At 42.3% G+C, this 22,435-nt stretch overlaps 1 protein-coding gene across 5 annotated transcripts in view; it reads right to left on the bottom strand.

The window, feature by feature from the left end:
* The window catches only part of LOC124998858 (A-kinase anchor protein 7-like), a 43,755-nt gene that overhangs the window by 20,090 nt on the left and 1,230 nt on the right, over positions 1-22,435 (bottom strand). For 3 of the 5 annotated variants that reach the window (XM_047573464.1, XM_047573465.1, XM_047573466.1), the window contains exons 3-9: positions 21,884-22,042; positions 21,571-21,725; positions 20,465-20,601; positions 17,577-17,737; positions 15,080-15,192; positions 13,516-13,562; positions 13,253-13,353 (exon numbers count right to left, since the gene is read on the bottom strand). In XM_047573464.1, the coding sequence (XP_047429420.1) occupies positions 13,253-13,353; positions 13,516-13,562; positions 15,080-15,192; positions 17,577-17,737; positions 20,465-20,601; positions 21,571-21,725; positions 21,884-22,042 (873 nt within the window). Of the gene's footprint in view, positions 1-1,962; positions 4,784-9,647; positions 9,853-13,252; positions 13,354-13,515; positions 13,563-15,079; positions 15,193-17,576; positions 17,738-20,464; positions 20,602-21,570; positions 21,726-21,883; positions 22,043-22,435 lie in introns of those variants that run through there. The other 2 variants (XM_047573469.1, XM_047573467.1) reach the window with 2 other exon arrangements.

Genomic DNA, 22,435 nt, shown 5'->3' with positions numbered 1-22,435 from the left:
AACTACGCCTGACCTGGTTGTGTTGGGCAAGCTCAGATTTATTTATTTTTTTATTTTAATTTAATTTCACCTGCCATGGAAGCATTTCTTCACTCTCGGCAGAAAACTGTTCATCAAAGATTAATAATAGATTAAACGGTTAAGGTTAATGTATGCTTACTTTTCCCACTATTAGAATATTTACGGTTTTAGGGCGGTTTTAGGGCTATTATAATATTTACGGTTTTAGGGCGGTTTTAGGGCTATTAGAGTATTTACGGTTTTAGGGCGGTTTTAGGGCTGTTAGAATATTTACGGTTTTAGGGCGGTGAAGCACGGAGCCAAGCAGCTGCTGAGAGCCGGTGATCCTAGTCTTGGTGGTGAGTCCAGCATCATTGCCGGTAGTTGGACCCCTTTCGTCAGATTCAGCATTTTGAGTTGGCAGATCAAGATTTGACGGACAATAAAGATCATGAATATTTTCATGGTGACATGATCATCTTGGTAAACTCTTGCTGTGTTTTTTGTTATTTCCACATGTCATAGCAGCTCCGGACACTGGATAATGAATAGGGTTATTAACATTTGGCTATAAGTTATAGCATGGTAACAGGGCTAGTCTGTACATTTTTTTATTATTTATTTTATATCCAGAAATTGCAGCCTCATTGCTGACTGTCGAGGTCAACCGCCTCTGCCAACGCAAGGTCAGTGAAAATCCAAGATGGTAGTGCCCTTAGTATTGACCATGGATGTCTAAAACCAGCTGGATTAGATGCTGCCACTCAACCTTGCTACTATTTCATTACTATTTTATAACAGGTACCATTCATCACAGAATGACACGTGCTTATAAAACTTCAACCAGGTCTGCACGACCAAGACAAGCAAACCAAGCCTACAAAAGAAATGAGAACAGTAGTCCCCAGATAGCTACTTGTTGACAATGACAGCTATAAAACTTTTTTTTATAGCTATGAAGGCACATCTACAACATGATTTTGCCAGCTTGTAAGTAAGTAAGTTGGTTTAGGACACTTGTTAACGAAACTAGCGCAATGAAGAAACATCTCTAGGACGTCTTTCTTACATGGGTGCAGTTAGAATTTTGGCCAGCGTCTGTTTACAGTTTTAAAATTAAACCCTGAATATGTGTACCACTGTGTACCAAAACTGACTGTTTTCTTACTGATACGCATAAAGTCAACAAATTGTTTTTCCTCATCAATAGCTTGCGCGCCTCGTTAATGGGAGTTACCATGCCTTGGTGTACATCGGATCCATGATGCATGATGTGTGCAGCGTTGCCATTAGGAGAGCAGTTGACTCGTTATGAAATAATGACTCATTTTCCTCCTTTCCAGCTCATCAGTGGCATTGAACTCTAATTTCTCAGAATGAGCAGCGTAAGCTGACTGAAATCTACTCTGACAGAGCAAAGCAAATACAGTGTTTTGCTTCGTCTATTTGTGAAATGAAGTTACGATGAGTGAAAACAGACGTTTCTGAGATTTTATTTTGTCCCACGGTTTATCTATTTAAGCAGCTATTCTAAGTGCACAGAAACAATCGGCCTCGATCCCTGCGACACAGAGGGTTTATGTCCAAGCGCCCTCAACAGCTACCCGTCTTAAGCCGTGCTGATGAGCCCTTGAGTAAGCAACGACTCCCCACCAGCTCCGGGGAGGCTTTTTTTTTTTTTTTTTGCAGCTGCATGTGGACAACCTGAGAGTGGATCTAGTTAAAAACACACTTTATACTTGGCAGCATTCACAGAGGATTACAAACAAAGAGTAAGGAGATGTTAAATAAAATACACACGCACGCAAACACACATCACAATACACTGCGCAGCATTAGACACTGAGCTCAGCTGTGTTAGTAGACAGTGGAGCCCTGTCTCCAACTGCAGCGCTGAGCTCACAGCTGCCACTTTACACACAAACACTTCACGCAAAAAAACACACACAACACACACACACACACACACACACACACCAAAACACACACACACACACACACACACACACACACACACACAGCCATGCAGCTGTGATGATTGCTATTCGTGCGGCTTAAGGGCTGTCATTGGTGAGGCCTGATTGCCATCGAGTGTCATTTACACTGCTCCCATATGTGTACATCTACACACACGTCATTCCAGCATATACATACTCCAAACGATTCGCTTTAATGTTTGGGTTGTTGGTTTTATCCAAACCCGTAAACCAGACAAAGTAACACAGCCGAAATTCATGTAATATTCTCCGATATGAAAATTCGTGAGGAACTTTAATAGAGTCGCATTAAGTCCAGTTTCATTTAAGCCTCATATTGCGGAACAACGGCTAAATAAAATACAGTAACGGTGTGTTCAGATGAAGATCAAGTCATGGTGTGTACCTGTGATGAAATGCATGATAACAGATAACAGTGACTTCGGGGCGCTCTCGTGATGTGGCACAATATGTATGTATGTCTGAGGAAGAAAAAAAACGCAGCAATGTGTGCGCGCTACAAACAGGGAGATGTTCGGACGGCGTGAGACATGCCTGACATTTTGGCATTTCCACTAGAACCTTTCTACAGACTTCACATGGCAGCGCTGGGAAACAGATGTAGCGCCGCACTAGCCTGACGTAGCCTGATGGAGTCCATTTTTAGCCAGAATACGAGTCTGGTCATTGAGATTACAGGATCTTCCTACAACCAATCAGAACCATTTTGTTGAAAACAAATTCAACTCAACGCTGCTCAGACGACGTGTACGACTACGTCAGCTTCTCTTCTGCTAAGACGTGTGTCTGGGATGTCCCTTTACTAAAATATGTTGGATTCATGTTAATGTGTATTTAAAGATATTCATGGACCCCCTGTTGAAGGCCTATGCTGTACGCTGTACCCGCAGTGTCTATACATCACAGGCACTTACAGACACTGAAAGTCATTTCCCTTCAAGTTACATAAAATCCACTATAACAATTTTCCTTTCCCTCCTGGTTCCACTGCTCATCACACATATTTCCAATATGGATTACTGCTCCCTTCTGGTTGCCATTAGGAGGAGAAGCCATTTGGCTGTATTTTCCCCATAAATTATTCTAGGACTCCTGATCCATCTCACAGAAAATGATTATTTATGTGCGCCACGCGTTTCTGCCAAGGTAGCACGAAGCCAAACGGGCTTGTAGCGCACAGTGCAGCGTTTCCATTGGTTGTGTTTTGCGGAGCTCAGTAACAGGTGAAGTTCCCCAATTAAACCGAGACTTTGTGCCATTAGTTTTAATTAAGAAGATACTGTACATTAGCATTGGGTTGTAAGGTAACCTGCGTGCTTCCGTAAATGTGTACATCCGCCTACCAACCACACACACACACACACGCACACACAGACAGTGAAAAATGACATGCCCTGTAAATGCCGTCCGTTGATTTATTGTGCTGAATCAATTTGGCGGGTCTAATGTAAAGCAGCATTTCTCACATGCTCCGTCTGCCTCCCATTCACTGCTCCGCCGTATTTTTATTTGCTCATCCGGGCTGATTAGGTTACCAAAGCGTCTCTGACTCCGGGCTCATTTACGTTCACTGCCGTCACATGTCGAGGTTTTCCACATTATTTACACATCTCTCTTTATGTTAATCTCTCCTAGAAGTATTCATGCCGTCCCCTCAATCCAAGACCGAGCTTTCTAACGTGACTCACCGAGATGCTGTTTGAGTTTTTATGCGAGTCTCTCGAATGGTCAGCTCCTGTTTAAGTGTCTGACGGATAAATAAACCTATGAATGACGACGAGCCGGTGCCAATAGAGAAACATATTTAAGCTTTTCCAGCTGATTCTAATCAGATCTGACACAGGAAACCAGAGGGGTAATTGTGCCTTTTCAGACCCCTATCCAATCTTCCTCTGTCTACCACCACCATCTGGCATTATTCCTCTCTTATCATCTGACTCCTTCTTTTTTTTTTTTTTTTGGTAGGGGGGGACTCCCGTCGACCTCCCTCACCCCGCCTCTGAAATCAAACTTCAATTCGCTCTATTGTTTAATGTCACCTTCCCTCTCAATTTTCCTCTCGCAGTCTGTCTAGCCACCTCATCTGCCCTTCTCATCCTAACCACCCGTTTAATTCCAATGCTTCTGCCTGCCTGTTCTCCTATCGTCTCCTTCCCCACGCCCATTTATCATTGTTGTTCAATCTCACTCGCCCTTCCATTCTCCCATCTGCTCAGCTGTCTTATTTTACTGTTACTGTTTCTAAAACACCACCTCCTCTTCCCTTCAGGTCTGTTTCCTTAATCCGACTCCAACACACCTTCTATCCTCTTAGCATCTACGACACAAAGTTGTCAGGTTAATGTTTGGTGAGCCGACGTGCTAGCCGAGCATGAGCACACTCTTGCATTGTTAATATTTAAAGAGCAATGGCAGCGTCTGTTTGCCAGAGAGACGTATTTAGGACTTCGCGTCCCACACAGTTGCTCTTGTTCCATGTGTAATGTGTCCAGATCTGACTTCATGTCCTTTCTTCCCTTTTGAAATACATACTGTTCCGATTCAGCAGCCGCAGAGTCAGAAATTCCTACTGTGACTTGGCTGCAGGAAGAGTTGGACCCGGGCCAGTCTATCAGTAGCTTGCCATTTTTCATGGTCTGCGCAGAATGCATAGGTGACTGTGGAGGAGATTAAATGTTGCACTTGCAGCAGAGACACCGTCACTGTTTCCCCCCTTCGCCATATTGTCGGTCGGGGATGAAATAATGCTCTCGTCATGACTGTAGCACATTTTGGTGGTTGTCAAACTAGAGAGAGAGAGCGAGAGAGAGAGAGGAGACACGCTGATCTTTTTTAGCAGAGATGCTGTGACAGTTACCACACATGACAGGGAATAAAACAAACACTTGTCCAACTGTTGCGCCCCGATCAGGCTGATACTGGTGCCGATACTGGTGCCGATGCTGGTGCGAAGTTTTAATTGACGGCGTCTAAATTTGGCTGCGCCCTCGGTGAAGTTCATTAACTGGTGGGATCAAACCACGGCCGCAACCAAACAAACAGTGTCTAATTGTTGAGTTGCGGAATTAACTGGACAGATTGTGTTGACGCTTGGATTTGTGTGCCAGCGATTGAAACTTCGCGGCTATTTGCGACGTTTTGTTTGGCATTTGTGATTGTTTTCACTACGTGGAGATCTGCCATGTCTGGGGGACGTGGATGTTTTTCCCCTCCGACGTAGTCGCCTACAGTAATCAGGCATAACATTATGAACGCCTTTTTAATATTGCCTCTAACTCTCTAGAGAATGGTGTCTGGTAGTGGGGGCCCCTTTGGGTCCTATGTGTTGAGGGGAGGGGCCTCTGTGGATCATCCCACAGATACTTGATCAGTTTGGGATCTAGTGAATTTGGAGGACAGGTTAACACCTTGTGCTGCTTTTCATGTTTTTTTTTTTTAGTTGTTCCTGAACCGTTTTTCTGTGTACACCTGTGTCAGGTTGCAACCTGCTGGGGATGGCAGGTCCAACAGTTTCCCATCAGAACATTCACCTGCCAGTGTCATTGTGTTGTGCCTGATTGTTGTATCTACCACTGCCGCGGGATGTGGACGTTTTTCCCCAACACAGTCGCTTATAATTGGGGTCAAAACAATCTGATGTGATAATAAGCACGACCCCTGACATCGGGCCAACCCATGCCGCCGCTGAATTGTTGCGCCATTAATCCCCCCCCCCCCCGCAAAGAACATTCTCCCACTGTGTAATTATGTCCTGCTGTGCTTTTCATTCTATAAAAGGCTTTTAATTGTGTTTAAATGGAACCTAGAAACAAACTCTCGCAATACGTCTGCGGTATTAAGATGGATATATGCAACGCTACAACAAAGGCCTTTCTTTTAAGCTCTCTCTAATGAATCGGATATTTGTAAGCTCTCCCACACTAATGTATTACAAAGAAGAAGACTGGAAGGAAGAGAGGTGAGGGAGTCTATTCAGTGAAATTAATTATTAGAAAAAGAGCCAGCAGTGATGTGCCAATCGTTCCACGAGGGACAAGTATAAAGCAATAACAGATAGAGACCTCAGTTATTCAAGGCTTATTTCTTTGGTTTCACTGCTTTCTCAATACACCAAAACACTTTCGTGCTCACAGCTGAAATCGCTGCAGTCAGATTCTTTTTCTTTGATTCTTTCAGCGAGAAATGCAAGGCAATTAGCAATTTTAAATTTAGGAAAAATTAGTGGGTTCGTCCTTATTTGTGGTCTGCAGTCTGTAAATATCCACACAATAAAAACCAACAATTAAGTCATTTTCCCACAAATCCAACTGTATTCAGGCACCAGTGATAACCCCTAAATACCGTTGAACAACCCTTTAGTCCTCAATTTTTAACTTCCAAATATTATAGCTCCCGGATTCAATATTTCTCCGGAGACAAATTAGCCCACTTAGATGCACATTAGCAAACTGCGTCATCTGGCTGTCTGGCTGGCTGGTGAGAGGAAAAAATGAGCACTGCCGAAGACTCGTTTTATAGAGGAAAAAAACAAAAATCGCAGTCTGTGCAGCAGTGACTGACCTTATCTCAATGAAATACCAAAAGGTCACAGGGCAACAAACCGCTCTCGTCTGTTCGTGTGTGTGTGTGTGCTGCTTTAGCGCTGGGTATTTATGCGGGTGGGCTTCAGTACGCATTATACCTGAAGATTTGTGTTTCAGCCTGTAAATCTGTATGTTTTAAACTGTAAATACCAACCGGCTGAGAGGGGAGCCAAACCTGTCATTCTATCGAACATCTGATAGCACACGACAGAACGCAATCATGTAAGGACGCATTTTAAAAGCCACTGTAGTTGTGAATTTTACTGGTGCAAATATTCCTCAAGAATTTCTCTTAACAGATGACTTCTATTGGAACATGGCGAAGTGAAGAGGAGACGTGCCGACCCACGCTCTTTAATTATCTCAATGCCTCTGCTTATGTTGAGGTTACATTCCAACAGAGCAGTGTCTGGAAAGAGAACTGTGTTCTTCAGCATCCATGCCCTGACTTCTAAACTTCTGCCACCTGTCTAAACAGAAGTGGACAAAACACCGTCACTGGCCGTTACTAAACATTAGAAATGAAAGACATTAAAAAGAAGAGGGGCGCCAAAGTTAAAATACTATCACCACTGCCGGCCGGAACATTACTCATGTACTCATGCTTGTAAAACAAATCTGCCAGGAAGATATATAGGTGCAGCTCGACAGGCCTATAAAAGACTCCAGTAACGTGTCAACCCGTTAATACACCATGTACCAAATGATAGCTTGGAGCATGATTATGCAGTGCGACACTGAGGAAGTGGGCTCAAATAACTTGTCTATGCACAAGTGATTCTCGAGAGACAACGCAATCAATGTAATACACTTCAGCCACCTTGGTAATGCCCCAGGCCTACAAGCTTTGCAATAACGTGGCCTGTTCTCGTATGTAGATAAATGGGGGGAGGTAGGGGGGCATGTACAACATTTCAGTGGCTGTCAGAAAATCATATGTTGTCAGTCACATATGATGAAAACCAAAAACTGGTGTTTTCCCCAAGGTTAAAACCACCAAAGTTTATCGCTGCATTCGCACTGATGTGACGTGACAGGCGTCTCAGCCTCGTCCCAGGAGAGCATTTGAATAATTCACATTAAGGATACAGAAAGCGACGACTCCTGTCAGACCGACATCTTTACCCAGCATTCCTCTCCCTTATAACATCTCAGTTTTCCCTAATTGATTTCAGCTCGACCGTTTTGCCCTTCACTTTGCTGCACATGTTAAACAACAACAGGGGCCAGTGAAAATGGTAGATGCTCCTCTTCTGTGTCTCATAAAGTAGTCGGAGAGAAATCCCTCCCTCTTAACCCTCTGTGCATCTTGCCTCCATCCCCATCGCTACGAGCGAACGCACCCTATCGGATTGTGTATCGGGGGCTTTGTTGTGGATTATGTTGTACTGTGGATTATGGGATTAACACACATACACAATTAAGCACTGACCACTGTGTACCACCAGGAAAGAACACATGAGAAAACAGGGGCATCCCACTCAGCATGAAAAGAATCATTTAACCGTTAACTATCTCTGATGTAATTGATTCAGCAACAGGTTTATATAGTATAAAGAAGAAATATCAGACTCAGGCACACTGTAGAGGATACGTCTGAATATTCTCACCAACCACAAATGGGCTACGTTTCATTATGAATGCAGAGTCTAGCACATTGGGATTTTATGAAACTTTTAATAGATCATTTAAGTAATAGAGCACTGGAAATGAACAGGATCCGAGGATGTTGCCAGGTCATTTGAATAATGTATGCTAAGAGAGATTTCCCTGTTGTGTTTGTTGAATTGCGGCTGAAGAGTCAGTTCCTTGTTCCCGCTGCATCACTGTCTCCAGTGAGGCTCAAGACTGCTGTGTGTTGGCTGAATAATTGCTCTCCTATGGAGAGAGCGAGGCCACATACTGCTCATCATGTGTTGCTGGCTTCAGACAACAGAGATTTAAAGCTCTGGTGTGAACACTGGCCATTTTTGAACCAAGGGATTTTTTTTAGGCCGACGAATGTGTTTTCCTACTTCTCCTCTGCCACGACTTTGCATGAAATGCATGAATACGAAGCAGACATAACGTTTTTTAAAAAATGGTAGTCCACTATGCAGACTACTTCAAGTTATCCAAGCATTGTATGTTCTCTAAAATATTTGATGTTGGCGAGTTTAAGCGGTTTATAAGAAAGTCAAAAAGCTTTTTTTCTGAAGATGAAATCGCATCAAGCTTTGGAAGATGTCCATGCTAGCTGAAAAATCCTTGATAAAATAAAGTTATATAGGCCAAGCAAGATTTTCAGCTGCTTAAAGTAGGCAGTAGTATGCTGAGTCACAGCAATAAAGTATAGATCTAAAAATGATGTAGGTCTGCAAGATTGAAATATGACAGTGCCTATCCCGCTGGTGTGATTTTGCTCCTGATTGATCATTATCGACAACCCCTTAAACGTTTGGTGAAATCAAATCGAAGAAAAACAACAGTAGAACTCAGGACTATGATTAATGGTGACAGTACGAGCATTTCCACACGCAGCACGTGAAGGAAACTCAGGGGATTGAGACTGAACAGCTGCGTAGCCTTAAGAAAACTACTAATCATTGAGGAGGCTAACCGGAAAAAAAAGGCCTCAATTTCCTAGGGAGCATAAAGATTGGACTCTGGAGCAAAGGAAGAAGGTCATGTGATCTGATGAGTCCAGATTTACCCTGTTCCAGAGTGATGGGTGCATCAGGGCAAGAAGAGAGGCAGATGGAGTGATGCACACACCATCCCTAGTGTCTACTGCATAAGCCTGGGGGCCAGTGCTATGATCTGGGGTTGCTTCAGACTCTCCCATCATCGAGATCTTGGTGAAAAATGAATGCAACGCTGGATGGAAATAAGTCTGTTGACACAGGGGAAGATTATTGAAACAATGCCGCAGCGAATGCGCTTTGTAATCAAAGCTAAAGGTCCCACAAAATATTAGATTGTGACCTTGTTTTTGGTGATGACTTATTTTTTTTTTTTTGGCCAGGCAGTGTAGTTAGACATTTTAAAGAGTCTGCCTTAAACTACAACAGGCTGGAAGACATTCAGGTGAAGCTCAGCGAGTTTATAAAAAGACCCCAGGAAGACATGACAATCGGTTGGAACAGCTTGTAGAACATGATGACGAAAGATGACTTAAGAGACTTTGAGTGTGGCATCGTTGTGGGTGTCAGATGGTCTGGTCTGAGTATTTTCCAAAACTGGTCATGCACTGGTACACATTCCCACCATCTCCACGGTTTACAGAGAATGGTCTGAAAAACAGAAAATACCCAGTGAGCAGCCAAAAAGACGATGGGCTACAGCAGCAGAAGACCACACCGAATGGCACTATTTTCAGCTAAGAACAGGAGTCCTCGAATGGCCTCAATAGTCGCCCATTCACAACCCAACAGAGCAACTTTTGGATGTAGTGGACGAGGAAATTTGCACTGTGTGGACTATTGTATCAATCTGATAATCTGTCAATAGGGACCAAACTCCCTTAAAGAATGTTTCCAGCACTTTGTTGAATGCCATGAAGATCAAGACAGTTCTGAAGACTGAAGAGAGACTACCCGGTACTAGCAGGGAGTGTATCCCTATCCATGTTGGACAGCAGTTCTGCATTGGAGTCCAGTTGTTTGCCCTCAGGTCGTACGGGTTGATATTATTTACAGTGGCCAACTTGACCAAGTACCGGTCCCTGGGAATTTTGCTGGGTTTGTCTTGGTATCCGCTCGTTATTCTTCTGTTTTTCCATTTTTTTTTATCTTCATTTAAACCCCACCCCCCAGTCGTCTGCTCATGTTTTTCCGGTAAACCATCCAAAAGGGTGGCGGGGGGCCAGTCTTGGTGTGTTCCCAACTTGGTGCAAGCGCATCAGCGAAACTGTGTAGCAATGTTAGTCAAGAGGCAACGTTACCAAACGGAGTCAGTAGTGTCAGTTACACGGCATCATTTATCAGAGGATTACCACCTTCAGCTACTTGTCACAACACAGCGGAAGTGAATTCAACTGTGTAAAGGCGAGTTTTAATTCTTTTTCATTTGTAAGGGGGATTGCGCTTTATTTCTTTATTTAAATTCACACCACATGAGTTTAAAGAGATTATGTGACTTCTAAGCTTGAGGTAGACGGACTCTTAATTCCTGCCATTCCTTCCACTTCCCTCACACACAGCAGGCACGAACACTGTGCATTTAAACCCTCCACGCTGTAGCTCTGCAGCGTGGTTAGTGCAGCATAATATCAAAGAAGCAGGCGCACTTTCAGTTTTCACTCGTTTTAAATATGTATGTAAGGTTTTTTTTTTTTAGGAAAAAAAACACTTCATGAAATCACATCATCGTTTTGATGATGTGAAGTGTGAGGTAAACATCCCGCCGCTCGGTCTCTCACTCCCACGCACGCGCTGCCACTCTTTGTCTCTCGCAGACAGCTCAGTGATCCACAAAACATTGTGACAGACTAGTTCCACTCACGCTGCTAGTACCCTCTCCCTCTAAGACACGCACAGAGCAATTAGCGTAGCTGCTTGACAGTGGAATTTAAGAAGTCTCTGTCATCCATTGTGTGCGTCCGTAACATTTGGGGCTGACGTGAGGGCGGCAAAAGCGCCAAATACTGCAGTTCCTCAAATGGCCTCTTGACTCTGGCTCCAATAACATGTCAGTCCTCAGTCCGTTAAAAAAAAATCCAACTTTACAGACTGGGACAAAAGTATTTTCAGCTTTTAAAGCTAAGATCCTCTTTCTTTCTTTTCATTACAAGGAGTGTAATTGAACTCACTTTTTAAAAATGACATCAAGGATTGTCATGCAGAGCTAAGGGCGTGGCCACGTTGAAGGACATATTTTTGAATTAACTGCTCTTCAGGATGGATGACGTCATAGAGTCAGTAGATTTCTTCTATCATTTATATATGGCTACTGCTAGTATTGGAGGACAAGTGTTCTTTTTAAATGTTTTTTTTTGTATTCCATTTTATACACCGCCTTTGCTAAAGCCACTGTTTTAAAAAAATAAATGATCTCATGAGACTGGAGCGTCTGTGGCTCAGTAGGTAGAGTGGGTTGTCCACGAACCAGAGGGTTAGCAGTTACATAATAATAACAATAACAAATAATATATTGGATTTATATAGCGCCTTTCAAGAGGCCCAAGGACACTTTACAAGAACAGAAAAGACAAGTTAGACAAAACAGACAGGACAGGGTGAGCTAACTGAGAACGTAAACACTGGGTTGACGATGGGCCAAAAGCACGAGCAAACAGATGGGATTTGAGGGCACATTTGAGTGAGTTCAAGGTTGGGGCGATGCGTATCTGCCAGATGACGAAGTGTGCTTGAGCTAGACACGAAGATCACCTACAAGCCATTTCTACATTTTATGACACGCTCCAATAAAACAAAAAAAGACGAGTAATAACACAACAGCATTTAAGTTTCTGTTGGCTGAAGTAACAATCTTTGACATGTCTGTTGGCTCATAGTTGTGAGCATCAGAAGGTTGGTTTGAATATAACCACAGTAGCTAGTAGTTCAAAGCAGAGATTCTCAGTTTGGGATATCGGGGCGCAGCTCAAATAAACATGACAGATTCAAACAGGTTCCGCATAACTCACCCTGAAAAAGGAAAGATCTTGCCTCCAATCTCAGTGCAGCACATATATTATTTATACTTGTATCTCTCTCTATCTCTCTTTTTTTTTTGTAACTTAGACCAGAAATTCAGTGCATTTTAAAAGCAGTTTAAATAAATGCAAACAATGATTTGTGTCACGTTTCTTTCAAACACAGGCCATTAGAAAAAGGCCTTATATGACTTGTTACCAACTGAGCATGTCCTCTGTCCATTTAAGAGAAAACTAGACTAGGACATCAAGACTTTAGTCAACACATAAAGAGAAGAGAGAACACAACTACGCGTCAGACTGTATCAAAAAGTGATTTCTCCATGTTTCACAAGTTCTGCTCATAAAAAGTGCCTTTAAAGCAGCGCTGAAGCAACAGAAAGCCCTTTAGCTCTACTTTCTTTCTTTGGACATTAGAGCCTCTATTCTACAAGGCTGACAAGTTTTCAAAGGCCTGGCAGGGTGGTAATGTACGACTGGGCAGCAATGTCTAAAATGGAAATGAGCTCTGGAGTATCCCCCTGGTGTCTGATGAGGGCAGCCCGCCTGGCTTTTGGCTTCTGCTGAGAACAGTTTGACTTATTATCAAATAGACTTCGACTCACACTAAAAACACTGGTGACTTGGTTGGTGGTTAAAATAAAGGGAAAACCAAAAACCTACACCAAGCGTTTACAATAGTATTTCACTGAACCCATCCCAAATGATCAACAACAGATCTACAGAAGCTTCATTGACAGAATTAAAAAAAAAAAAAATAATAAAAATATATATACATATATATATACATATATATATATATACACATATACATATATATACATATACATATATATACATATACATATATATATATATAAAAATATATATAAACAAATGGAAATGTAATTTAACATGTTAGTGTTTAAATAAGACTGAAAACATTATTTTTAGATGAATTGAAGAAACCAACTCATGTGGACTGTAAGTGGGATGAGAGCGCCCTCTGGTGGCTCATTATTGCACCTGGGAGTACAACCGCTTGAGTGTGAACTCACCGAGTTGTAGTGAAGTCTCAGTGTGGTAATATCCATCTTGTTGCTTCTTTTTCAACATGGAACACAGATCCACGCGGTCCACCGTCTGGTCTCCAAAAAATCTGAAAACAGACAGTGGCTGTTAGAGTCGGCACAGAGAGGGCAGGAGACTCCGAAAGTGCACTTTCTTTTTTTTTTCTAAAATGCAATGCGGACGTCTATAAGATGGAACATTGTAAATTTCTAATATGTGTATTTAACTACATGAAAAGCAAAGTACCTACTTGTTCGTGTAGTTTGAGTAAAGGGCTGGATCCACACGCTTTATACCCTACGGAGACCGAGGCGAAAATCCTGTTAGTGTCCTGTCACTTTTTATGATACACACACACACTGAGAAAGATATTCACACACAGAGACTGGAAGAAGACAAGCATGGCGGCCTCCAGGCGCCAGGCAGGATAAGGTGCCATTAATTGTCAGATGGATGCTGTCCTTCCTCTTCCTCTGCCCTCTTGACCGGTGCTCATCTCTGATTATCTTTCTCCCCTCTCCCTCTTATTTATGTCTTTGTCCAAGTCATGCATCATTTTCACTGTCCTCTACTCATTTAATGTGCTCTTTGCGTGGGTAATCTCCCCCGTATAACGCCAACGACATCAGCATGATATCAGCCTGATATGCAAATACAAATATTACTACAGAAAAAAGCTATTCCCACAGGTAGTTCTAGCTGGAGATATGTTTTGGCATGAAAACAATAAAATAATAATAATAATAATAATAATAAGTTATTTTTTTTTACAGCAAGCTTACTGGGAAAACATATGCAAACAATTAAACAATGTTGGTATGAAAATAATGAATAAAACAATGCAAAGCAGCATTCAGATTATAAACTCAAATGTAATCCCCGACATTCTGATGCAACTTTGTTTTTTTGTTTTTTTATGAATTTATTCGCAGAAATTGCAACATATTTAATTTATCTGGTCTTGTACGTAGGTTATTTCCCTTAAACTAAGAAAGCAGGTATCACTTAGAATTCCCTGAGATGCTTATGAAGGAAACAGCCTTAAACTTTAAGGCTTTAAAGCCAATTAGACAAGACTGACATATGAAGAAGAAAAAGGAGCAACTGACATCGTGTTTACTTTTGGTTTAGAAATGTGTCTTGCTCTAAGAATAACTGGAACACAAGTGAACAACACTGGAAACTTCTGCAAAAATCCCCTAAATCATTTGCAAAGAGAGCTTTTTGGTGTGAATTTCCTTATGCGTCCTCCACAAGGAAGTTGGTTGTTTTAATTTGTTTTTTTTAGCTAGTGTGCCAACCCTACCAAATCAGGGCAAAGCAACAGTAGAGAGGAAAACTAATATCCTGCAGCTTGTACATACAGTATATGTGAGCTGTAGTTATAATTATTATTTTTTTAGCTTGTCTGCCAACAGACTTTTGCAGCAGAAGTGACACTGACGGTAACAAAGCGGTAAACTGGACGCCTGGGGGAAACATTACAGAGACAGGTGTGATCTATTGGTTGTCCACTTGTGTTCTGATCCCTGAAATGCATTTTACAACCAACCAAGAGTGAACAGGGCATACGAGGTCCTGAACTGAACTTCTCCAAGGAACAGCCTACCTGCAAAGTACAGCGAGAAAATGAGACGAAGACGTTGAGTGATAAAAGAACCATCTTCACGGCGTTATTGTTCAAAGCATCCTGAATTTAAATGGCCAAACCCAATAATGCTGCGAGCCGGAGTGGTTCTAATGTCTTATAAATCCGATACTGGTTATCACGTATCACATTCGATTACCTAACACTTCCCAGAACGTGCGCGTACCTGTGACCGTAGTTTTGATGCTCTGGACAGCTTCATAATGGTGAGGTGAGGCTCAAACCCACGACAGTCCCCCTGCAGAAGACCCTGCTCCTCAAAGCGGCTCCGCAGCAACTCTGCAGCGCACACACAAGCACTTTAGACTTACTTCAACCCAGCAACAGCTTACGGTGTGACCCAGTCTAAGAATAACAAATAAAAATATACAAGCATTTAACATTTAAATACTGTAAGTCATATCTTGGACACCTTGAAAGCAAACCTTCGTGTTATTGACAAGACAAAAAAAAAAAAGTTACTATATATAGAACACATAATGTGGATGAAATTCATACTGTACACACCCAACCCTGTTTTCCCCACAGCACCATCCTCACTCCCATTTATAGGCTTTGTGAAAAGCCATAACAGAAGACGTAAATAGTGCAGGCGCAGATGGCTGAGAATATGTGTCGGATGATGGTTTATTCTGCTGCTCATTAAACTACTCCGATAAAACCCCCCCAAAAATAAATAAAAATAAATAAGGAATAAGGTCAGACAACCTGCAAGGACAGATACGCGCAGGCAAAGACGCACACATCAACTGATGAGGTTTAGAGGGAAGCTAGAGAGGTATTTTTAGAAGAGGAACTCTCCGGGGAGAGAAAGGTTAGTGTTTAATCAATAGCAGTGGTGGAGAGTACAGACAAGATGACAAGAGAGTCTGACTTCCTGTTTTGGCCTTCCTTTGCTTGGTTCGCTCTCCATCGGGGCATATTTTTTATTTTTTTTTTGTAATCTTTTGATCCTGCCTCATAATTCTTCATGCCAGAAGCAGGAATAAAACTGCAGAAATATCCGACTCTGTGATATTTACTGCTTGTTAAAATGGTACAAATGGTCTTTTCAAGGCCTCACAGTGACCTCCACATGAAGACTTACACCGTCCCGACAACTCAATGGTGTTTGTGTCACGAATATTATGTAAAGACTCCATGGGCATGAGCATGTGCGTATTCTCCACTGTCATTCCTTTCAAAACATTTAATAATAATCTAATGTCTTAGGATTTATGGAAATTATTAAGTGATTATTTTAACATTGTAATTGTATCTGTAAGTGTGATATGATGTGATTGACTGTTGTGTACTTTTGTTGTCTTTCCTTAGACCTCAGGAAGACTAGCTGGTAAATAAATAAATAATAATACTTGGGATTATTTGAACAGTAGCTTATTTCTATTTTATTTTACTAGATAATAATTTATTTTAATCTAAAATTATTTAATCTTTCTTTTTACTTGTGTTTTTTTATGTCCAACTAAGCTACTGTGACCAAGTCATTTCCCTCGTGGATCATTAAAGTCTGTCCAAGTCTTTGGAGTTAATGCAAGTTTGTTTGGATGTTTTATCACTATTTTTTTCATCTGAAAATAAGCATGCAATGTCTGAAATCATTTAAAACCTCGCAAACAGACAGGAAATTGAGAAAAACAAACTAGCAGATGCAGTTACGTGGAACTCGTGGCTCTTTCTCCGCTTCAAAAAGATTAACGTGTTACATTTAAATCAGCCCGTGAGATAAAATTCCCTGTGGGATTTGTCTCAGATTAGCTTGGATCTGGGCATTTAATGCACTGGATGAGGAGCCAGGAAAATCCTGCACATCCACTTTCACATACACTTACAAACACCGGCGCCTCTCGCTAGCACCGCGTGGATCGTACGCACATCAATAAGTCGAGACATAAATCCCTCATTTCCTGCGCTAAGAGAGTACACGAATGCGTCCGTGTCCGTTTGGAAATGACAGCGTGTTTCCCGTTCGGGCCGACATCACGGAGCTCATTTACTGTGCATGTGCTGGTGTCACAGAAGCGATGGAATCCTCTTAGAAATGACGCACAAAAAATACACAAACGTGTACACTGATGTGAAAAAAAGACACATGAGGGAGCACAAATGAAGAAAAGACAAATATCGTGCAGATTTAAAGTGAGAATAAAACAGCAAAAAAACAAATCAGTGCAGGTGGTTGATTATTTAATAACTACAACTTATATTCATATTTTTATATATTTATATACATCAGCTGTTAGGGAGTATAGTTTTTAAACAGATGCTAAAACTGCAACCTTCAATGCCGGGACAAAAGTTAGATTAACAACGACTTCTGACTGCCAGTGTCAACCCACAACAATTACACACAACAATCTGCGGTCACTAACAGCAAAGCCCTCAAAACTTCAAGGACGCTCCTGTGTGGAAACGTAGAGCTTCAAGGAAGGACCCAAACACCTCCAATCAGCAGCAGCGCTCCACAGCTAACTCCACAGCCTCAGACATCCCTCCAGAGGGCACAACGAGCCACGCGTTGTATCACGTCACATTAACGTTTAAATATCGCAGCTCGTCTTCTAGTAAAGTACAGCACCAACCGTAACCGAGACGGCAGAGGCGCCGCCGGCGTGAAATGAAGCGCGGCCAAGGCAGCGATGAGCCGAGCGTTTGTCACTGACCTGCCAGGCTGTCCAGCGTGTCTCTGTGTGGTCCGGTGGCCAGAGCAACAAACACCACCTCCTTCCTGAAATGACTGATCCCTGAGAAGGGCAGCACCAGATCCCGCCCACGCAGCAGCTCAGCCAGTGACGGCTCGGCCTGAGAGAGCACGGTCGCCGCCCTGGAAGGAAATATACACACATCAATACACACACACACACAGAGTCAATTCATGACTTAATCCTCTCCCTCCATTCCGTTCCTGCCACATTACATAATGAGAACCTAGTCATCGCTAATGACACGATCTTCATCTTGAAGTAGGTTAAGCGTCAGTGTCATCACGTGACATGGCCCCCGTCTCCTAGGTCTCTTTGCCCGTGAGGGGTTACACATCAGAAAGTGTGATCAGTTTCTGAAAGGGATGGAGAGACTGTGGTGGGAAAGCACATGTCTGAAAAGACGAATGGAAAAAACCGTCTCGGTCCATCACGGTCATCTCGTTCTGCTGATTTAATTCAGTTTTGTCTGGAGGGAAAAAAAAAAACGTCAAACAAATTTATATTCTGATTGATGTTGCAGGGCATGTGAATACACACACGAATCAGGCATAACATTATGACCACCTTCCTAATATTGTGCCTCCGTGGATCATCCCACGGATGCTTGATCAGTTTGGGATCTAGTTGTTTCAGTTGTTTCTTAACTGTTTGTGTGTGTGTCTGTGTCAGGCTGCATCCTGCCGGGAACGTCTGCTGCCATCAAGTAGTGTCTTGGCTTTGGGGTGGGGTCGCCACGTCTGGTCTAGGTGAACGAATGAATGCCAGGTTCAAAAGTTTCCCAAAAAGAAGAACATTGCATTGTCACCGGATGAGCTGTGTTATTATTTCACTTGTCACTTGGTTTTAATGTTGTGGCTGATCGGTGTATGCCTCTTATTGGATCATTTTACTAAGCGTCCTTGTAAAGTGTTCCAGTCCAATTTCGGTTTAGAATCATTTCAGACATTGTTAGCACCAGCTAAGCTGCTGTGCATGTTGAAACAAAACAACAGCACAATTAACTCAAGTGGGCCAGAAGACACGTGTTCAGGATGTAAAAACTAACTGAAGGGCTAATTAGGACAAATTGTGAGCCACAAATGGCTCACATAATTACTTCAAATCAAAGGAAATCCGCAGAGAAGAGCATGCGTGCTCATATGTATGCGTTTAAATGTGGAACTTCTTATTCTCGTTTAATTCTCTTGCTGCTTAGAATAATAGTGTACTCTTCCTAATTCTACAGATCGCTTTTTTTCCCCGGAAGTCCTGAGAGGAGGAGATAAAACAGAAGCTGTATCTGGTGAGACACGCTGGTAATTAACTACTGCACGACCCTGCATCCTCGACTTCAAGCAGAAACTTTAGTCTGAACATTCACCACTGCAGCAAGCTACTACTGCAGAACTCCGGTTCTCCGTTTGATTGAAGCATTTTAGAATTACTGTGGAGATGTGAAACAAGGAGAATTTTATTATATTCAATCCTTAATTACATGGCACACATGAGACACAATTACTGCTCACTGAGGAAACGTAATGAACAGCAGTAGCCTGCGCTTGTGTGGGAATGTACGTCGAAGGGCTGAGCAGCATCCATGTGCAGGGATGAACTCGTTGCAGAGGAAGAAATCAGATGCATTGATACACGACCACAAATACTTGAAATTGAATTTTAAACCCTGAAACCTTCACCTCCACTCGATTAATTAGATGACATGTTTGGTACGCTCCGTTCCATCTCAGCTGCTCAGTACGCGACAACTTCGCTCTTACAGTCACTACAGATAATGTGAGTATAATGTACATGTTCTATGGAAAGATACTGTCAATATAACACTGATCAGCCATAACATTATGTACCACCTTGTCATGATCACCGGTGAAGTGAATAACACTGATTGGCGTTATCGTGGCAGCCGTCAGTGTGACATTAGGTAGCGAGAGAATATAGTGAGCATCTCCAAAACTGCAAAGGAAGGAGAAGCTGTGAACCAGCGACCGGGTCACTGGCCGTCAAGGATCACTGAAGCATGTGAGAGGCAAAGAATGGCTCATGTGGTCCAGTCCAACAGATCAGCTACTGTCCACGCCAATCCCTGTCTAAAGCTGAAAGCCCCAACAATGGACATCAGAACTAGACCATGGAGCAAAGAAAAAAGACGGCATTGTGTGATGTGTCTCATTTTCTTTTATGTCATATGGACGGACACGAGTCCACATGTATGGCACCAGGAGCCCCTCCTTGTTGCTGCCATAGGGGCGATCTGGTTTCCCAGGTTTCCATTAGGATCATTATATCATAATGAGATAATCAATGTTGTTCACTTTACTGGTCTTTGGTTTTAATGTTGCGGGCTGATTGGTGTAATATCAGTAATACTGAGAGCTAGCTTGAGGTATTCTTATATAAAAAAAAAAAAAGCACTGGTGACCTTGGTACCGTCACTACAAAGAGACTTTGTTAATGTTAACAGTAACACCTGTGCTTGTGCAGCGATTTGACAAAGTCAAAATGTGAATAAGGCTTGTTGTCTAACCTCTGTGCGAATAACGTAACGCTTTCAACCATTATCAGTTCAAAGCTTTCGCTGCCTTCACGCGGAAATCATTTTTTAACATTGTGGTTTCCACATGGCACCAAGAAGCCACCGAGGTTAACGGTTTGGTAAAACGATGAAGAAAACACCTCAAAACGAAATTATCTCTGAGTTTTTCCTGCTGTGTGTTTCTTCCGCAACTTTAATTAGATGAGGAACAACATTCGAGACATTTTGGGTCGTGGCGCTGTGAATGAATACCGCGGGGCCTCTGTGTCTGCTGCGGATTCGTGTGTTTGTGTATGTCAACGTGTGCGTGTCCACTCACAGGTCTACTTGCTCCTGGTTGGCGAGATGAGTGACTAAAAGCGTGATGTGAAGAGTTGGGACGGGGATCATGGCTTTGGCCAGACGGGGCTCCTGCTGAAGAATGGCCTCTTGGACTTCAGTCACGCCTGAGCTTATCTGTCATTGGAGAAATTTGCCTTCAATCACTGGTAGCAGTGAGGACAGTGACTACTCGTTCCTTCAGAAACTATCTTGATACAGATGTGAAATGGAGATGGAGAAATGGAGGGGGAGTGGAAGAGCTCAAACAGAACAGAAACCTGAGGTTATGAAGTTCAACACATTAGATGAGCCATCGGCAGATGACGGATTAAATCAATAACCTTTCAGAGAGGGTTCTGGTCAATAAGCATTTCAGTGTCACCAGCCACCGGGTCGTTTGATTTTACTTTATTTAAATAAAAGACGACAGCCAGTGCAGACCTAGCTACACTCAGCATGTCTAAGTGTCAAACACAAAAACTCATCACCAGTCTGAAGAGATCATGTTAAGGTGTTCTCCACAAAAGGAGAGTGGAAATTACAAATGCGCATTCATGTGGTGTTGTGGCAATCACAAAACAAAAGAGCTTCATGCTATAAAGGAAGTGATATTGTGGTTTACATGCAGAATGATTTTTTTTTTTTAAGTTTCTTTACTTCTGGAGAAGATATATGTGCATATCTAGAAACAAGTTGACATCCAGGTCTTTCATAATGTTCAAACGTATGTGTTTGTGTGTGGTTCTTTCCAACCAGAAATGTGAGCTTATTTTGTCTCTCTACTTGCAAACTGTTGCTAAGCTGGTTCAGCGTACAGTACAATACAAGACAATAAGTGCAGTAAAAACCCCAAATGAAACATCAACATACTGTATCTGCCACGCGTCCATAAATCTGGATTAACTCCAACAGTCTCCCAACTGTATCAAACATAGCCCGTATCAAATTCAGAATATACGTACACGTATATATACACGTACACTGATTATTCTGACATGAGTGTGCATTGCAGTTTATAAAAATACAGGAACTAGGGTTGCTTTTAAATTCTTAGTCGATGTTTTAGCTATATTTACTACCAGTGCCTGCAGACAAGTTCTTTACCTGAGTGTTAGTGATGGGGATGGAGACAAAGTAGTTGGGTCGTTGGCTCTCTTTCTTTTTTTTCTTCTTGTCTCCATCCTCCTCGCTGTCCACTCGGCCACCGCTGTCTCCTCTCTTCCTCTTCCTCTTCTTCTGGGTCGACTCTGAGTTTGGGACTACAGAGCACAGGCAAATAAAAGTCAGACTCAGCTTGCAACTTGTCTGCCACTAGGATGGATTTGGTAAATCACATGCTAGACACCGACTTCGTACTAGTTACTAAAACAAACTGTGATTGAAAGAATCATTAATAAATGTGCACGAAAGCACATACACCCTAGCGCTTTCCACGTGGCAGGGCTAGTCAAAGCAAACGGGAGCTCCGACATCAAACTCTTCGAGGTATCGGGAACTTTCAGCATTTTCTTCATCATGTTCTTCTTCTCCCTCCGCATCTTGCTCCTCGCCATCTTTTCATGTGATCCTGTAGGAGCTGCAAAGAAAAAGCATAGTTTATAAGGACCAACACACACAGTGCGTAGAGACATAAAATAGTGTGATGAAAGCTGCACTTTTTGAAATCACTTGCTCTAGGATATATATCTAGATAAATAATAACGATTTGGTCAAGTAAAATTGCATGTTCAGGAAATAAAACTAACCACCGCCAGTTGTTATTAAAGTATTTTGCAGACAATGACTATTTCACAACATGTGGAGATGTAATGATGCAAAACAACATGTACCAAGAATTATGATTGTGGCCACATTATGACATGTTAGAGGTTTAAATACATGTTGCACATGTGGCAGATGCTGTGCATAAAGTTCTTTATGGACATGAGCGACATTAGGGTGCACTTTGAGTTCAAATGCAGCAGAGTTG

Source organism: Mugil cephalus, chromosome 21, assembly GCF_022458985.1.
Source record: "Mugil cephalus isolate CIBA_MC_2020 chromosome 21, CIBA_Mcephalus_1.1, whole genome shotgun sequence".
In the NCBI taxonomy this organism is placed as follows: Eukaryota; Metazoa; Chordata; class Actinopteri; order Mugiliformes; family Mugilidae; genus Mugil; species Mugil cephalus.
The sequence above is the reverse complement of the archived record's forward strand: the minus strand, read 5'-3'. Positions and strand labels throughout refer to the sequence as shown.